The sequence below is a fragment of the Morchella importuna genome, assembly GCF_003444635.1.
Source record: "Morchella importuna strain M04M26 chromosome Unknown Morimp01GS051, whole genome shotgun sequence".
In the NCBI taxonomy this organism is placed as follows: domain Eukaryota; kingdom Fungi; phylum Ascomycota; class Pezizomycetes; order Pezizales; family Morchellaceae; genus Morchella; species Morchella importuna.
The window spans coordinates 70,192-89,056 of NW_025763448.1; the positions used below are offsets into that span (position 1 = coordinate 70,192).

Consider the following 18,865-nt stretch of genomic DNA (forward strand, 5'->3'; position numbering starts at 1 on the left):
ACCAACTACATACCGGCACCAGATTTTGATATCTATCCATCAGTTATATCCGTAAAGGGATGAGGCGAAGCCCCTGGTAGTCGCTTTGCTATCTTGAAGCATATATGTACAGGGCTCTATCATACATCCATTCCCTTTATCTCTTGCGCATTTGCACACATACATGCGCCAGACTGTTCACAGACCGAGTACATTGGCTACATACGTACAAAGTGACACAATACGCCCCCGCGAAACCTCTCTAATTCTCATTACTTAACTCCCCGCCATCGGCAATCACTAAAGGAAGGAAGTAGGGAAGCAAGTAAGGGAGGATCGGAGGAAGGTCTGCCCTGCTAGCTCTGGCATTTTCCCGAAGAATTAATCCATCCTGGCCAACATCATGTCTTTCGGCTTTGGTGATTTTATAGCTGGCGTAAACCTCTGCGACAGTATCATCAAAGCCTGCGGCGAAATTAATAATGCTTCCAGCTCTCACAAAGATTTCGCAGCGTCCGCCCGTGCTCTCCGTGATGGTTTGAACAGTCTTATGAGCGCCATACGAGATCGCAATACAACAGCTAAAACCGAATCTTTCCGGCACCGGAACGATGAAACGACATGGCAATCGTTGCGAGAAATTACGCTGGATTTCAGAGCGACGTTAGAGACGATTCAGGCACGTTTGAGACAGTATCCGGTTGGGGAGAGGGCAGGCTTAGAAAGGCGGATGAGCTATTGGTTTAATGCGAAAGGCGAGGTACAGGAGCTTTTAGAGAGATGCAGGTATCATGTTACGATCATTAATTTTGTGCTAGAACCCTTCAAAATGTAGGCATTTATATTCCTAGCTTCGTTGTTAAAGTGATGTTGACTTTGGGGAGCAGAAAGGTTATGACAGATATCCGGGAAAGCATCCAAAACCTCACAGGCGAGGTGCTGGATGTTAAGAAGGAAGTTTTGAAGGTTGGAACCCGCATGGAAGAGGGTTTCGATGATATGAGGGAGTTATTGCAACGATTCAACTGCCAACCTGGGCCGTCAATGCCAGTAGAGCCACTTGAAAGACGCCCACGCGCGGTACCACCGCCGCCGCCGCCGCCGCCGCCAGCCCTCGAGATTACTACGGACAGTTTGGACATTAGGTTCAAAAATCAAATGAGAGACGATGGAGAGGATACTGTGTCCGAGTTGACGGATGTGACGGTGGGCGAACTGACGAAAAGTGCTGTGATATGGCTCGAGAAGGTAGGTATTGTTCCGGTAGCAAGAGGTGATAAAGAACAATTAGTGACTTCGATTTAGGGAAGACATACTGTTGATGACGCTACCGATATGGCGAAACTGACGCCGACTCAGTACTTGTGGCTAAGAAAAGCGAAGTGGATTGTGACATCCTTCAATGGGCATCCAGAGCTACAGAAATTAGCTTTAACGGACAAAGATTCACTGCTACATAAGCTTTGTCGAAAATTGGAGAACGTATGACCGAATCCATTTTTACCAATAAACTATGAATATACTGACTTTCAAATTAGGAGATTAAAGAGGTCTTTAATGATATGAAAATAAAGGGACTACAGATCCCTAGCATGGACTCAATTCACTCGCTTGATCCACACGAGTTCTCACCTTTGGTAGAACCTCTAGTTGAGCCTGATACCACCATGGAAGGTTATGGCGAAGACCTTATACTTAATATGTGTGTCTCCCTCGCCGGCATATATTTAACCATTTATTAACGACATGCTAGACAACTCTCGGGAGCTCATTACCAGACACAACCCATCACATTTTTAGTGTTCCGACAAGGAGGTGGTAGTCTGAGGTGTGTAGAGAGAGTACGTAGTACTAGTCGTAGAGGAAATGTAGTGAAGGATATAATCAAAGGTAATATTTCAATTTGCCTGCCAGTGGGTGGGGATCCGGTACTTATGCTAACTTATTATTAGAGTACATAATAGATAAGAACATATGGCATATGCGGCCACTTTACATGTTTCACCCTCAAGAGGGATGTTGGAACATAATTCTATACCAGCCCTTAGAGGCGAAGTCTTTCACCTTCAGTAATCACAAAGGTAATTTCTTCCGCCAAGGTTGCAAAAGATACAAATATTTACTGAAATGAGTATGAAAGACCTCTTTGCATTCCAGCACGCGTTTCTAGACGCCAACGCCAGATTCATCAGCTCCCATTTCAAGGGCATCAGATACCAAGAACCCGCGTTAACGCGAAGCTCCCGCGAATTTACCTCAGGTCTCATACAACTCTGGCTCGAAAAGCCACGCCCTCGTCTTGACCCAGAAGGGAATACACCTTCAACAGAAGCTTCACTCTCTCCAACAACTACACAGACTCAATCGATGTCCTCGTGGTCTGCGGCACCAAGTGTTGCATTATCAACCACCACCACCACCCACCGACAGCAAGATGGAACAACGGTGTTTGAGGTCAAAAAGGTGGAAAGTTCGAGATTTTTTGCATGTCTCAATGATACCAGTTCCAGCGATAAGCGGCGCGTATTTATAACATTTGTCCTCGATGATACTATTAGCTTCTCCAACACAAGCTGTTGCAGTAAAAACCTACATCCTGGTGGGGGCGGAAAATCTAAAAGACTTCCGGAGTTAGAAAGCGATGTCTGCTGCAAGAAACTCGTTATCGAGACAGTGATCAAAGGTGGTGACTTTTCTGCAAAAGTTCTAGAAGCTAAGGGTGAGGGGATGGTTGATGATATGAGTATCGCACTGGGTGAGGAGCACCTGCCAAAAGGGAAGAAGATTAAATTGTCTTATTTTAATATAATCTTCGAGTCTAAGGGTGGTAAGTTTTATGCAAATTAGATATCAGATAGCCTCTTGGTGTGAGCTAACACTATTCCATTTTAGAAAAACTACGGTTCATGAATCAATATCATGAATTAGAAAAATTACGGATCACACGGGAACGGATCACCAGAGCCTTGATGACTGATATGAAGGAACGTGAGAGACATGGAGATCAGTTAAGAATGGATGGTAAGCTATTCATATATGTCTAACGCAAGAATGAGAGACGGTTACTAACATCTAGGCCGTGCCATAAAGAACTACCGAAATCACCGAGGCGTAGTTCGACTTTTTCGGCATTCTCATTCAAGAGCGCGCGGAGGGGGAGTAATTTATCGTGATTCCAAACCTCCATATGTCGGCATAGCTACGACCTATATAGTTCTTTTTTTGGGGGGGATCAAGGATTTTGGAGATATTTTATCATACGGTATCACTCGTTTTAGTTTTTCTTTTGGGGTGGATTTTTTTGTTATTGGTCATAAGTTTCTGTGCGGAGTCGGCGTATTGAGAGGGGTGAGTTATTGGGAGGTAATGGTTTAATCAAATGAATTAACTAGAGGTGGTTTAGAATAAGAATGTTCACTGAAGAAGTATGAGCGGTAGTGTCATGGTTAATAGTTGGAGGTAGGAACGAGGCGATAGCTGGACGGGTCCGTCCTGCATTAGTTCTTATATAAGTCATGTATATATTTATCAAGGCTGGATTAGGATTGAGTATGTAGTTTCGACCATAGATCCTTGATTCATTTCATATTTTACTACACAAATATTAAATCATTGATCCGAAGGTTTCAAGTTTCGGCTAATGTTAGTCCAATGAGACCTTCCTCACCCTAGTAGAGACATCCTTTAGACATCTTGGAATTCTTATAGGCATCCAGATGGAAGTTTCTGATCTTTATATATGTACCGGGGGTTAAGGGTAAGTACTGAGAACCCCTTTTGGGCTGTGAGGGCCAGCGGGGGCCTACTATTGGCTGATGCAAATAAAAATGACACTTGGCGGCCAAGAGGGTATTTGAATTGTGTGTGCTAGTTTTTGCAACGCAACCTCCATCCCCTCTTTTCCACCGATGCTTTTTTCCACGAAAACATGTTTGAAGGCCCAGAATTGCGATTAAGGTGATGGTCAGAGAAAGGGCTATCATTTTGTTAATTTTTTGTAATTTTAGTGAAGATATATGAAGTGTCTTCGTACTTTTTCCCCCCATACAATGTAAGCAACCAAGGCCCAAACTGATTGGTTGGCTTTGGTTGCTATGGGCGGTTTCTATACAAAATCAACCATCCTTGATCAAGGCCTCTCGGTATTTAACGTGTACACCCCGGTACAGCTCCGTTTTATACTAAGCCACGTAAGCATGTCATAGAGATCGGTACTTCGCTATTTGCCGGATCATCTTACAAGGTTTTATTTATCTTTCCTTTTGGATATGGGGGTTATGTGCTTTGGGCTGGTTTACAGTGTGTGAAGCAGTGGATCGTTGTACAATCGGCAGTATCGCAGGATGTAAAGTATTCCAGGACTAGAACTAATCATGCTATATACAAATTTGTAGTTTCATGGTTCAGCTCGCCTTTTTAAAGGGTAAGAATAGAGGGAGTTATGGAGTTAAGGGTTCTAGTTCTGAGCTAGGCGCGTGGGGTTATTTTAATAACTTTCCACCACTACTCCACTAATTATAAAGCATAAATAGTAGGATATAATAATAGGCAGTTCGATATAACCACACTCATTATTGCAGAGCCTCCATCATATTTCAGATAACGCCGAGTCTTTCGTATAGCTATGTTATTATATATATTATAGTACCATTATATAGTATAAGAGGTGAGGAAGTGAAAATAAGTTATGAATCAATAATAAACCAACGCCAACCAAAGCATTACGCGAGAACAGGAGGCTACCTTGTCTAGGGTTGATTCTCATTGAATTAACTTCTCGTAGCGGTAATATTGTCCTCAATTCTCTTGACCCCCGTGAAGGTTTCCTTGCCCCACAAAACCCAATACGCAATTGCATACACAAATATAATCGCCATAACCACAGAAACATAATCTACCAGCAAATTCGTCAGAGCATACTCCAAAGAAGGGAGAAGGATACGTACTCATATTCCCACCTGTGACAGGCATCACAAACGGAAAGTTATAAAATACGAGCGTAAATAACGCCCATCCAACCAGTATCCCGTTCGCTAACCACCCCCATCTTCCAAGCCGAAATGGACCGGGATTTGAAAGCTTTCGGTTCTGTAGCATCAGAAGTACGACCGGTATTGAGTAGGATACGTACTGCATCAATATACAGCCGGTGACGAGGGATCCAAAAGCGCTGGTGGAGATGAGATATAGAAATCCGAGGACGGCTATCCAAAATGTAGAGAATATGTGTGCCCAGAGGGGGACATTGTATGGGGCAGGAGCGACACGAGAAAGGTAGGAGGAGAAGGGGAAGCCGTTGTCGCGCGAAAAACTCCACATCTGTACATTCGAGTTAGAAACGAGGTGGGCTGACTTCCGAGAATATAATAGGTAGGTAGTTATTTACCAAACGGCATTGCCATGTGTGGATGCTCATTAAGCATCCGATACCAGTTAGTAGAACGAGAACCTCTAATACAATCGTTCCAGCTATACTTCCCCTCAAAGCCTGCCTGAAGAGCTCTAAATTGGGCACAAAGGTCGGGGTTGCAATGACAGCGTCAAGGTCCTGTATCGAAAATAAAATCGCAATACTATACACCCAGCTGGTCACAAACCCAATTGCTACTGTACCCAGTATTGCTTTCGGCACATTTCTATCGGGCTTGGGAAGCTCCTCGGCCATATGTGTACAGGCGTCCAAACAAGAGAAACCCCAGTTTACCCCCAATAAACCAGTGAAGAAGCAGATCGCGTTAGAATCCCATCCGGAGAAATTGCTGAATCCACGGAAAACAGAATCGACGGATGCCTTTTGTGGAGAGGCTATGAGGATACTTAGGGTAATTACGAAGAAGGAGAAGAGTGATATATAGAAGCTCGCCTTGCTGAGATTAGGGAGTATCCGAGAATAGCAATTGAGGAAGAAAACGAGCATATTGACCATTTGATAGCCGATGACAGCCATCCAGGGATGGTAGGTTATCTCGAAGGCGGTAAGTGTTTGTTTACAGTGGAAAAGGGGAGCGTATTTGTGTATATATAGATACCTCTGGTCTACAAAGAATTATTATGCCGACTACGCCTTGTCCAACTACCAGCGATACTGATGCACCGGTGATCATTGCGCCAGCCCAGGAGACAACACCTGTGAAGTATGACTTGGAGAGTCTCAGTATAAAATATCTTTAAATCCGATAGATACGTACCAAAAATCGTTTGTAACTTCTGGGCGCTAACATGATTACCCAATAGTACTGTCCACCTATTAAGTATTCGTGATCAATAGCTGAATTGAGTAATAGAAAAAGTAAGTGGATTAGGCGAAATACCAGCGTTAGGATAGGCACTAGCTAGCTCTCCAAGACTCGCCCCAATAGCAACATGAACCAGCGCAACAAGGATCGTCCCATAGATGTATATCGCTGCTCCACCATTCATAATACCGGTTACAAGAGCTCCGGTAACAGCCCACCAGCTGTTAGAGATCTAAGAGATGCCGCAAAAAAATCCGTCAGACAAATAAATTGGTATAGTAGCGAGAGAGTGTGTACCTACGCTAAACCCAACAGACAATATCGAGAGTAATGAGAATTTGCGACCTAACTCAGAGCTATATCCCATCTCACTTAGGCGGACGTCATCTTGATCCGCTGTGGAGGTGTAGCCTGCTTCCGTAGATTTTGCAGTAGGCAAGCCTGTAGTGTTAATATTGGAAGACATGTCGGCGGTGGGCAGAGGTATCGCTGGACCTAGAGCAATCTGCGTGTGGGTTCAAGAAGGTGGAGCTTGTTATTATAGAGCGCGCTATAATGGTGGAGAATGTCAGCTTTTAAAGCCCCTTCATTCTTAGGAAAGCTATCCTTTGACAAGACCGTTAACCCCCTTGCCCTTGGGTGGTACAAAAGAATAGGCATGATTATATACCTCAAGACCCTTCCGTTTTTAGAGTTTGTTTGAGCGAGTGATGAACTTTGTCGGATTAGTCTCGCCCTATTGCATGAGAACTGAGGTAACAAGGTCAGCTCCATAACTCTCGAGATCTTGCTATAGTGCTTCAGGAGCTTCCAAAGTTGAGGGAAGAGCCTACTTAGAGTGTATCCTAGTCAGATTTAGACCTATGAGATGTTGCAGGGCCGCGTAAGTGTACTGTAGTTGAACAAGCTCGAGAAGAAAGTAGGTAAGTACATGTATCTCTGGATGTTAATTATTCGAGGGTGCAGTCCCAATCGTACTAGGTAGGGCCTTCAGATCTGATCCATAGATTAAACCGCATTCAGCCCGGGTGATGAAAGGCGCGCGAGAACGAGGGAGAAGAAGGTTCCCCCATAAAGGGATGAAGCAAACACTTGTGGGAAGAAAGATCACTCAAAATTCCCGGGGCTGTCTTGTCCCGTAACATTTTCCGACCCGTCGAGTTGAGGCAGATCCTGGTTATTGTAGACATGTGTATTCTATCCGATGGTCCGCCATTGCAACAGTGATTATCTATGAATCTCTACAAGCACGGACATGAACTTGACACGTGACTGAGTCTTGTGTCGTTGTCTTATCGCAACCCGCCTCGTTACCGGGAGTGTGGTCGAAATTCCCCAATGGTAATTACCAGTACAGTCGTCCACAGGGTGAGGACGAACACTGGGTGTAGACGAACAAGGATTTTTGGACAAATAGAAAGATCACTTGGGCAGCTTGGCTGTTTCTTGCCATATTGAGAACCCTGGTTCGTCTTCACCCAGTGTTCGTCCTCACCCTGTGGACGACTGTATTGTGATGTTGAGAGTGAGACTTTTGTAGACCCATGATCCATGGATAGGTACACATAAATAGACGGCTGTAAAGTGTATGTATGTGATATATGACATGATCGCTGACAACCTATGCCTTGGGATATCTACCACTGGCTTTGTTAAGATTAATTGACTAATAATTGTGCGCAATTATTTGCGAGATGTGGCTTTCATTATACAGTACCTACTCTAATACATACATGTATATATATGTTCAAGGATTAGGTATCGATATATCTCATGGAGAAATAGGGGCGAGGCGCTGTAGCTGGCGTTATGATAGAATACCACCACACATGCAATCATGAATTCAACCTATCAAAAACATGCATTTCATCAAATACTTGTATATATGTGTAACTTGCATTAGAGACTTTCAGTGCATCCTGAAGTTGGAGAAACTTATGCGGCCAATAGTCTGCCAGAAAGACATAAGACAATGTCTTGGGGAGTGAGTCTGAAGATAAAAAGTTGGATGTGCCAAAAGACTAGGTACATGTAGATACATGTATTCGTGTAACATGGACCCTGGCCGGAATTTCCCATGCGCAACGTTATATTAACCTCTATATCTAGATGTAGTTAGAAAGGCGAGATTAAGCATTAAGAGAATTTTAGGCCCCGCAAAAAGATCTATAGTGAATAATAGGTATATGAGCGCAATTCAGCGGTTTACAATGCCTTTCTTAACACGCGTATGTAGTTTCCGAATTCCTGGCATTTGTAAACTGGACCGTTATACATACCATATTACCAGATATCAATCCCTTTGTTTAGCGATTTGGGCATCTCATAATTGCTTTGTGAGGGTCTCACAGACGAACCTTCGGTTATTCGTTGCCCCCACGGTCCGTGCAATGCCGATCTATTAACAAATAAGTAAATATAGTGGATTGTCAAAAATAACCTCGCAACCAAGCAAATGGCCTACAACAACCAAATTTTGAAAGTACCACCCTTGGCCCCGTATTAAAATTCTAGATAATATAACTATAAAGAATCACAGAACTTCAATCTCTTGTCCTATTCCTCTTATGGTTCTGGTGTAAAGTGACGTTGAAGTTGCATTCCCATACAGATTTTAGTTGCAACGCAAATTTCCGGTTATTTTTAACAACCCGCAATACCGCCAAAATTCGAAAAATTGGCTATCTCCGGCCAGGGATTATCGCTCGAGTGGTTGGTTGAATGGCATCGATCTGCATCAGAAGTTTCCCACACAAGTAATTTTGATCTCTGGAAGCTAGCCAATTTTTCGAGTTATGGCGGTATATTGATTACCCCCATTCGAACTTCAGCTTAATAGGGATAGCGTAGAGAGTTTGTGGCTAGCTCACTACCAGATGAAACAAGCTCAACTTCTCCGAGTATTTATAATTTGCAATTGTCTATCACCAGAAAGTCTCAACGCGTAAAGTATATTGTTACCATACTGGAAACTTCTAGTATACAATGTAATAAGAGTGATTTCGTTCTTGTTGGGTGGTGCGCCAAGGTAAATAGTTCACGATCATTGGAATTTTTTGCCATGCAGATGCTGTTAATTCCTCCGCACCGAGCCAGTGGTGTGTATGAAATGGTCCAATTGGAGTCGCTTAATTAATTGCTCGTTTTTCGTATTGTAGAATTGTTATGAAGTAACATGGTATGACCGAGGCCCTGGTATTCAATCAATGCAGATGTATATGATATTGTGAAGGCCTATGTATCAGCTGAGTTCACTAACCAGTTGCAAAACGTTTTTCGCCCCAGAATTTCTCACTCTCTCTTCCAAAACTACATGAGAGCCTCATTTCCCCTACATAAGCATACGCATATATACATATACGTCCAGAATAATCTCTCTAGGTATAGGAATAAAACTATTTCGATTTCTAGGAGCAAAAAACATACATGATAAAGATGATGGTGGTTCTGCTACATGAAGAATACCTGACACAAGTATATTTCTTAGGTGGTGTTATGTGACATTGTATCTGGCCTCATGATCCATTGTCCAGAAGGTCGATCGAGATGTCTCTATAGATCTAGATCTACAAGTAGTGGGAACATTAAGTTAAGGTTACAAGACGTTGACCCGAATCCCGGTAAGAGCGATAGGACTTATCTCGAGATCCCTGTTGGAACGACGATTAGGGGGCAAAATTCGATTTGTATACTCAACACAGATCAGCGATCAAATTACTAGCACTGGCAGATTTTTGTTTCCTATATCTTAGAAGTCAGGACTAGAATCAGTTAAAGAGTAAGAAAGATGTTTTGAAAGTCATTTCTGTCCCTAATCCCGAGTCCACAATTGGGATCGAGAAATATGGGTGAGAGGAAAACAAATCTAGATATAGCTAGAGTCTATAAGCCAGCTGGCCAGTCGGGCCTATTCCGTCGCTAGATGTAAGGGGTAGTTGGGGTTTTACTAGGATTAATTTCCGAGTGATATTGTATGATTCCTGAGATATTTTTTTTTTTTTGTTTAATTCATTAATTGATTCCTGGGATCTCTTTGGCATCGGTGCCAAATTTATCACGGACTACCTGTATCTTTATTTGGTAGGACCGATCTAAATAAGCTCCGTTGGGATTTCGGAGCGAGCTCCGCGGATGCGGGACGACAAATAAGGTTCTTGGGAAACGACACTCATACCGCCTTCGGGCCGAACATACTTTATTACACTGCAGAACCTTTTCTCTTGGTAGCAGGGGTAGCGTACACCTGTATGGACAGATTTATTTGATGGTGCATTCTACCCCCTTGGAAAGGCTGGAATGAGCGGGATTGAGCATGTTTATCTACCTGGTTCGCTGGCTTGGCGACATTGCAAAGAGATAATACCTCGAACTTCATTATCAAGAAGCCCATATCTCGAGGATTTATCATAGTGAAAAGGCAATTATTTATGTGGGCTGACTCTGGATGTGTTATATTCTTTTGAGAAATCCTCGTAATAATATATCTGGCCACTAGGTTGGTCATTTAGTTGATCATGCAATTTGTCATGTGCGGTTAGAAGGACCAAATTGAGCATGTTTCCGATGAGTTGATTATGTATCCCGTAAGTACAAACCCGCTCACAAAATCACGAGGGAGTTAATAATTTCTCTGCCCCGCTCATAGAAAGAAAAAAACCAATCTGTTCTAAACTCTATGAAAGCTGTTCTTCGTCCTGTCTCTGGTCCAGTTTGTCTTCACTAAAGACACGCACCTACTATCAGGACACGATTCATCAAGATGGAGAAACTAGCAGTAATCAAACGAGAGCATGCTCATGCCACATCCGTACCAACAAATGGATACTGGGAAGGTCCAAGAGCAAAACCATACGGAAATATGGGGATGGGTATTTGCGAAGGGAAAGACAATTGTGACTATTGGGATCATTATTACCAACAGCACAACAGCCATATCTTGGGAATGTGAGTAGCCTGGCAGAGTGATCAAATGACAGCTAGTTGAAAGAGAAGCTTATGGAAGATGTTAGGTTTATCACCTGGGGTTTCATTGCATCAATCGTTGTTGTGGCAGGTGTAATCAATATTTCAGGCCGTCATCGCAAGAAACTATCTCAGAAAGATGAAGAAGGAAAGAAAACTGCTTCCGGTGGACGAAGTATCCACGGCGTACTTTCTGCATTCTTCAGAAAGTATTTACTCCCCCAATCACTGTGGGGGCTCTTCTCACATGTTACTCGTTTTCAAGCAATGATGGTGGTACTCCTAACACTGTATTGTACCCTCTTCACCTTTATCGGGATTTCCTATGAGGTGTGGGTGAACCCTACTAAACCTCCCGGCCGACGAATCGGATTCCTCGAGTTTAGCGGAGATCGTACGGGATGTCTTGCTTTTGCGTTTGTACCACTTGTTTTTATCCTATCTTCGAGAGACAACATCTTTTCGTTGATCACAGGGGTGTCATACCAGCACTTCAACTTCCTACATCGGTGGATTGGGAGGTTCATTTTCATCATGACTTGGGTACACACGGTCCTGTGGTCAATCGAGCTGGGCATTATGTACCAACCACAGCCGACCAAGTATAAGACAACCTGGGCGAAGCGGTACTGGAAGTACGGAGTTGGAGCTACTGCGTTGTTGACATTCTTGTTTTTGCATTCGTTTAGAACGGTGCAAAAGTGGACGGGATATGAGTTCTTCAGGAAGAGCCATGAGGTTGTGGCGGTTTTGTTCCTGGGAGCTTGTTGGGGCCATTGGCCAGATATGAAAGAATGTGAGTATCTCTTATTATCATAGGCTTAGGAGTATTATACTAACAATCTATTGTGATGAAGGGATTATTGCCGGTATCGCCATCGTGTTCTTTGATAGATGTGTTAGATACGTTCGAATGTTTTTAATTCACATGAACTGGACATCTGGCACAAGCGGCGGTTTGTAAACACCCAGAAAAGTACATATACTATAGAGAGTTTTCTGACAGATACGCAGCATTTGGTCTACATGCATTTGATGGAACTATCTCCCGCCACCACGATACTGATGGAATCGACGTTCTCGTCCTCCGTGTAAAAAGCAACATCACTTGGAAAGCGGGCCAACATTTTTTCCTCACTTTTCCCACCCTTAGCTTTCTCGAATCCCACCCATTCACTACATCCAATACCCCCACACCAGGTGCAAAGACCCAAGACCAACTCTACATCATCCGTGTGCTCAAGGGCCAAACTAAACGTCTTGCGGATCTCTGCATCGAGCCAGATACAGAGTACCCTCTGCCGACGATTGTCTGTGGTCCTTATGGCACATCGGTCATTGATCAAAGTGCATCAAACTATCAACTCATTGCAGGAGGGACCGGAGCATCATTTACTCTGCCCCTAGCCCAGACAATCATTGCCTCTACATCTGCATCGGATGAGAAGCGTATCATTGACTTTGTCTGGATTCTGCGCCGTGCCGAGAACTTGAGGTGGCTCCAGAATGAGCTCCTAGAGCTTCGAAGGCAAGCTACAGAGACCCCTGGTGTTGATCTCCATATTCGAGTATTTGTCACTCGCGACGGGGAAGTCCCCTCCGCATCCTCCACTTCACCTGCTCCCTCAACCCCCACTGCTTCCAAAGAGGTCTGTGATCCAAAGGATAAAGAGACATTGGGAGTAAATATATCAACGGAGGCTAAAACACCAGAGCATGATGTTACAAGTTGGCTACAGGACCACCACCCCAGCTGTAAGGACATTGTCATGGCCTTCCGTGACGAGTGTGTGGGCAAGATCCAGGTGCTGGCCTCAGGACCGGCAGGACTTGGAAGAGATCTTGGAGAAGCTGTTGCGGGATGCAATGATAGTTGTAAGGTCTGGGGGGGAGATGAAGGAGGTGAGGTAGGGCTATACTGGGATAGTAGGTAGTTCTAGGAGTTGATTGACAATTCATTCATGAGTTCTTGGAGTTGGTTTCTGTAGCTTGCAGTTATTTTCTGCTTTTTCTTGTGTAGTTTTTCTTTCCATGTGGATATTTTCTGCAGATTGCACATAACTTTTCAATACTTTTTTTTGTTTTTGTTTAATTCATACTTTTCAATACTTGCTCTAGAGCTCTAGAGGGGCTAAAATAAATGAACGTATTCAAATGCGGGTTGCAGCTGCGGTGCGAGTGATATCCAATGATCGTGCCTCGGTGCATCGGTGTCTGGTAGCTGTTCGCGGTAACCGTAAATGGAAGTCTCCGACCAATCATTGCCCACTGGTGAGCATTTCTTTCTAGCTGCCTTGCTGTCTGCCACGAATACTAATCTAGAAGCTATCAGTCAGTTGCTGTTGCACACGAAATGGAGGACGCGAGTCAGACCTCTACAATCGGAACTCATTGCAATACCTTCATCATGAGGCTCATCCCGACAGAGTATACTTCCATTCTTAGAGGCTGAGAGGATATAGTACTCTAGCTTCCGTGTGTGGCTACATACATACATGTAGTTTGGGCTTGTAAGGCTTTGCCCGTATTCTGATACTTTAACCAAGTCCTAGCTAGGTTCTACAATTCTGCACATGCATAAGGGGCGGGCCCGTACTCCCCATAGTCCTTGGGCGAATAATGATACATTTCGAATAAGCCCGGTTTGTCTTTTTTCTTTTTTTTTTTAAGCGAAAATGATGGCCCAATCAATGCTGCCCCAATAGGTGTCCCTCCCGTTACATACACTTTTCTGCGGCTGATATTTGGGGTTAGGGTTTAATTGGAGGTGGGTATAATGTTCGGAAGATGAGGCATAGACAGCTTATAGCCCTAATATGAACGTTTGGCAATTTCTAGTTTGTGAAGTGAATCCTCGGGGGTCTTTCATGTAAGTTTCAAAGTCTGAGTACGGGCCGGAGTTCGGGTAGGAAGACTTTTGATATTTCAAACGCCTCGAGTTTTCGTTTCCGCGGGATTTGCGGTATACCTGTATTCGAAGCCAGCTCTCGAATATGTACATAGAAAAGCACCATGAACCTTTCAGATGTTTTTACAGCCGCTCAGTAGGTACTGCTGCTGGTAAAATATACTCCGGCGGTGAAAACCAGCCTTAAAACCTCATGATATGCTTATGATACTTCGTCAAAGGTTTACTATGTAGTCAATATGATCAATTCCGGGCCCGGGACTCTCTGTACACTGAAATCTTTATTTGCTTCTGTTTTGATCTTAGGCTCTGAGTGTGGGGGGGGGGGGGGGGTTAGGGTTCCCAACTGCCGGTCTCCAATCAACTGCTTGGGTGCCAACCTTTCACATTTTGCCACTAATGGGATAGATCGACCCCACGGATCAAACAAGGAAATGGAGAGGTTAGATTAACTGTAGACCAAAATCTCTAGATTCACCCAGTCCCAAATGTGTGGGCCCTCTGTGTCTAGGCCTAGCTAGGCACAGTCAAAGAAGAGTAACCCAGAATATTCTACTTAGATACAGTGCTTCAATTGGTAAGATACATGTCAACGAGGGAGGCAACACTAGCACCAAAACCCAAGCAATCATGGTTGAATATCTCTAGGCAGGTTTCATGACATGGTCAACTTAAAACATGGCTTTTGGCATAAGGCCCAATGCTGTGGTTTTGTTGGCTTTTGAGCTGTCGGTACGTACCCGGCCGTACTCTGATGGATACTTTGAGATTCATCGTCGAGTAGGAGGCTTTCTACGGACGATCGAGCGGGAATCGGTTTGAGTTCCTGCCATATATGCCATATATTACTTATAAGGCTTTGTCAATACTGCCGGCCGAGAGATATCGTATTTGACTCCAATAACCCCCATAAAAACATAATATAATATATCCATATATGAATATTCACATTGAGATTGAGAAATATCTTGAGTAAAGAGTTGCTAGATATAGAGTGATTGGCTTAAGCTACCAATCACGAATTCAATTTTGGCTATGGCTACTTGTCTACCGTCACGCATTCTAGTCAAACGATTGTAATTTCTAAGTGAGGGTTTAGCAATAAAATTCTCTTGCATGCATGCAATGGGGTTATGGGCATGCGCAGCTTTCTAGGGCTGGGCACCTGTCGGAGATCTAATCCAATAACCTCCAAAGAGTGACGTTTCAGAGTGAAACCCTACAAAACCTATCGGGGAGCTCCCATGCAGTGTTAAGCTGTGAAGACAGTCCTCATTAACCTCAGTTACTTAAAAGTAACTAGGTACCTCGCTCTCGGCCGTCGATCTGTGTGCATGTGGGGGAAGACTAATTCAGAAAGTTAACTACCTATGTATGTGCGGCAATACGCAGTTGATTCCAGTCGCATGAGGTCGCAAGTGATACCCTTGCAATCGGGACTCATTATTCTCCGTGGTGAGCTTGATGAAAAACTCGGTTCTTGATGCTGCACATAGCTGCTCATCGTTCAATCTTTGATGTTCTGTTGAGATCGATATACCTAGGTCAGTAGTCTAGCACTAGACTCATAAAACCTTCTCTGTATTGGCCTGGGATTATTCCAAGCCAACCGCGGGGAATCCAAACACAAGATGAACTTTCCACGGTTCGTTCGTGGCATTTGCCAGTTAAACGTTCTGCCTACATGTAGGCTTGCATATTCTCGAAAGAGGTGTTACGTATTATTCTATTTAGAACCAAGATAGGGAGCCCCGTCCGCCCAGTCGCCAGGTATTTGCAACGGAATCTTTATGTTTTCAGCCCTCAGAACGTCTGAATATGTTGCACTTTCCCCCTGCCAAATCATCCTGCTCCTGAGGGTTAGGGTTAGGTTCCATATGTTTCCACCTTGGCACCGCTACTAGTACCGTAGGGGCATATCTAACCTCAAAAGCAGGATTTCCCAATCTATTACCCCATATGCCCGGTTCGGGACTCGAATAGTTGATAATTAAGCTGTAAATGGAATCTCCCCCGAAAGCCTCAGTGAAGCATCATTGATTGGTGAAAACCATCGTATGTAGTTGATTACTTATGTCAGTACCTTGTTTTCTACATAGATCTGTTAGCTAGTATGAGAAGACTATCGACGATTCAATTCTTGCCCAGGAAGACTAATCCAGGAAACCGTACCACATAGGTACTCCTTCCCCACGTTGAGCAAAGTACTCTGCCGCTGCATAGAATGGAGGACGCGAGTAACACCTCAGCAATCAGTTCGATCTTTGAGCTTGAATAAAAGACTTTCCTGTCTTTTGATGTTTGACCGGTTCGGCCGGCGATACTTCCAGTTCTAGGGGGTTGGCAGCCTGATTCATGAATCGTCACTCTTGCAGCAAATTATAAGCTTCCTTCGCTTAAACCGCCAGCCCGGTTGGTACTTTATTAGAGTAGGCGGTTCTTAGAAGGTCGGATAATGCAGATGAGACAAAGTACATACATGTATGCATGCAGAGAGGTTGATTGGTGGGGTACATACATACACATATGCATTCGCATCGCCTCTCGATTTGAAGGTATGTATGTACTTCTTGGAGTAGGTACTCTAGGTACTCTACACACATGCCTCGTGTTGGAATGAAGCCGCCCAAACAAAAAAGACAATTGCAAAATAGCACTAATAGGCTACCAGAATGATCGTCACCCACCACAGTTTTCTTCGGCGCCCGTGCGAGTAGGTACATACGTATGTACATAGGTCGATGGGTGACGTTCAAAGAGTACTTAATGCTTTGTGTTAAGCCAAGCCTATCAACATCAGCGGATTTTCCACCTCGTATTCGTCCGTACAGTAGAGGCTCGCAGTACGTACGTACGTACGTATTTTGATGAAGAAAACAGCTGGCAGGGTACAAGAATCGTGTTTATCGTCAACAGAGGTTGGGCTTAATACCTACCTAGCCCAGTCTGCCTCTCGTTTCTCAGCCGTAGAGCGTGCGTACGTACTGGCTCCTCTCGTCCGCACTAATCGTCATCGGAAAAGCAAATAACGCTTGAAAGGCTGGGCATTGGGCCTATCACTCAACTGCCTTGAGGTGCGTTTTGCGTGTCTTGTTCAGAAGTGCAATATTTTTTTCTTTTCTTTTCTAATGGTGGGCAATTGTGCCTACTCCAGAGTATGTAGATCGTCTGCATTAGAATCGGGAGGTGAGTATCGTAGGTATCTATCATTTATCATTAGCACCCCACCTTGGAGAAATAGATAAATAGCTCCATTCCTCCCCCCACAAAATCAAAGCTAAATCACCATCAGATATCACAACATCACAACACGCTAGCACTTTCAAACAACAATTGAAATCACCAACATGAGATACTCCACACTCATCTCTGCTGTTACAGCACTCTCGCTCTTTGGTCTCACCACCGCCCAAGAGGATTGCGATACTTACCCCAATGCAGAGGCATATGTGGGTGACCTCCCCGAATGCACGGTTATATGCTGGGAGTGGCTTGTGTCTTACTATGAGACCAGCAGTGCTTGCGGGTAATCTTTGGTTCCCTTATATCGCCCTAAACACTCCCATAATATGCTGACCTAGTTTGATACTCTAGTGACACAGTGGACTTAGAGTGCCTATGCGCTACCCCAGAGCCTGATGTCACCAATTCTACCGTGATGGGAGAGTACGAAGCCTCGTACGAATGCATGAAGAATAGCTGTGTGGAAACGGATATCACCCAGTTCGCTGTTGCTGTTTCGAGATTTGCAAACACTTGTGCACAGATGAAGGCTAACGGTGGGAAATTCTGATCTACTCCATCCACATTCTGAATCGTTGTTCTGATATTTCTTTTCTTACAGTTACCGAAGAGGCGGCCTCTTCTGCTTCTGGGGATGCTACAGCTGAGCAGGCTATTGATGCTACTGATGCACCTGCTGCCACTGATGAACCTGCTGCCACGGATGCTCCTGCTGCCACGGATGCTCCTGCTGCTACTGATGCTCCTGCTGCCACTGATGCACCCGCTGCCACTGATGCACCTACCGCTACCGACTCTCCCGCTGCTATCGATTCACCTGTCTTTACTGATGGTGCCTCTGGCTTCGTTACCTCCCCTGTACCCACGGGCACGGCCGTCGACGTCAATGCCTCCGGAACCCCAGCTGATGCCGCAGTCGTGGCCCAGCAAACAGTGAATGCTGCTGGCAAGAGTGGAATCTCCAACTGGGAGATGACCGTTGGGCTACCCCTTGTGGCCGGGTTGATGGTTATGCAGTTCTTGTAGAGCGGGTATAATGATGCGATGATATGTCTGATGATTATGCGGGGGGTTCATATTCCCTATATTTCTTTCCTTTTCCCCCGGGGTTTCGGTGTTTACATTCCTTTTTTCTTTTTATTTTGTAGTTAGTGATTGAATTGTATCGTGTCGAATTGAATATATGCAATTCCTCAGTCAAGATATTACAGTCCATCTGGAAAATTCCTTCCGCAGCCAACCGGCACATCCCGCGGTAAAGATGCATATAACTCCGAATGTACTCGTATTTCTCTGACGTTTGTGGACGCGACTGATATTGCATGCCATACAAAAATACGCCAAGCTCATGGTTTTGGGTGTATGCAATAATGGCCCAGTTCAAAAACGTCAGCGAAATACTAGTAGTACATCAAGATGTGCAGAAAGCGTACGTACGGTATGGGCCGCCCGGACTATTGATTTCATGCAGTCTCAACTGGAGTACATACTTCCTCAATGGTAACGGTAGGGGATTTTATTACGCCATGGGTCTCGA

At 44.3% G+C, this 18,865-nt stretch overlaps 5 protein-coding genes across 5 annotated transcripts; 4 read left to right on the forward strand and 1 right to left on the reverse strand.

The window, feature by feature from the left end:
• Positions 1 to 382: 382 nt before the first annotated feature.
• LAJ45_10822 (uncharacterized protein) lies at positions 383 to 3,152 on the forward strand (the record flags this gene model as incomplete). Its single annotated transcript, XM_046120337.1, has 9 exons — positions 383 to 810; positions 867 to 1,227; positions 1,285 to 1,461; positions 1,518 to 1,681; positions 1,733 to 1,869; positions 1,932 to 2,060; positions 2,120 to 2,806; positions 2,872 to 3,000; positions 3,070 to 3,152. The coding sequence occupies 9 exons, from the start codon at positions 383 to 385 to the stop codon at positions 3,150 to 3,152; spliced, it is 2,295 nt and encodes a 764-aa protein (XP_045966462.1).
• Positions 3,153 to 4,748: 1,596 nt separating this feature from the next.
• LAJ45_10823 (uncharacterized protein) lies at positions 4,749 to 6,681 on the reverse strand (the record flags this gene model as incomplete). Its single annotated transcript, XM_046120338.1, has 11 exons — positions 4,749 to 4,873; positions 4,926 to 4,937; positions 5,018 to 5,058; positions 5,111 to 5,298; positions 5,366 to 5,784; positions 5,843 to 5,846; positions 5,903 to 5,944; positions 6,009 to 6,119; positions 6,168 to 6,223; positions 6,291 to 6,447; positions 6,517 to 6,681. 11 exons carry the CDS (start codon positions 6,679 to 6,681, stop codon positions 4,749 to 4,751), a joined length of 1,320 nt encoding a protein of 439 aa, XP_045966463.1.
• A 4,108-nt stretch (positions 6,682 to 10,789) lies between these two features.
• LAJ45_10824 (uncharacterized protein) lies at positions 10,790 to 13,117 on the forward strand (the record flags this gene model as incomplete). Its single annotated transcript, XM_046120339.1, has 11 exons — positions 10,790 to 10,798; positions 10,861 to 10,923; positions 10,975 to 11,159; positions 11,225 to 11,386; positions 11,443 to 11,467; positions 11,564 to 11,593; positions 11,667 to 11,973; positions 12,035 to 12,133; positions 12,192 to 12,826; positions 12,917 to 13,057; positions 13,112 to 13,117. 11 exons carry the CDS (start codon positions 10,790 to 10,792, stop codon positions 13,115 to 13,117), a joined length of 1,662 nt encoding a protein of 553 aa, XP_045966464.1.
• A 214-nt stretch (positions 13,118 to 13,331) lies between these two features.
• On the forward strand, positions 13,332 to 13,629 carry LAJ45_10825 (uncharacterized protein; the record flags this gene model as incomplete). The annotated part of the gene is made up of 2 exons (XM_046120340.1): positions 13,332 to 13,448; positions 13,510 to 13,629. 2 exons carry the CDS (start codon positions 13,332 to 13,334, stop codon positions 13,627 to 13,629), a joined length of 237 nt encoding a protein of 78 aa, XP_045966465.1.
• Positions 13,630 to 17,432: 3,803 nt separating this feature from the next.
• LAJ45_10826 (uncharacterized protein) lies at positions 17,433 to 18,354 on the forward strand (the record flags this gene model as incomplete). The annotated part of the gene is made up of 3 exons (XM_046120341.1): positions 17,433 to 17,611; positions 17,680 to 17,864; positions 17,930 to 18,354. 3 exons carry the CDS (start codon positions 17,433 to 17,435, stop codon positions 18,352 to 18,354), a joined length of 789 nt encoding a protein of 262 aa, XP_045966466.1.
• Between the last annotated feature and the right edge of the window lie 511 nt (positions 18,355 to 18,865).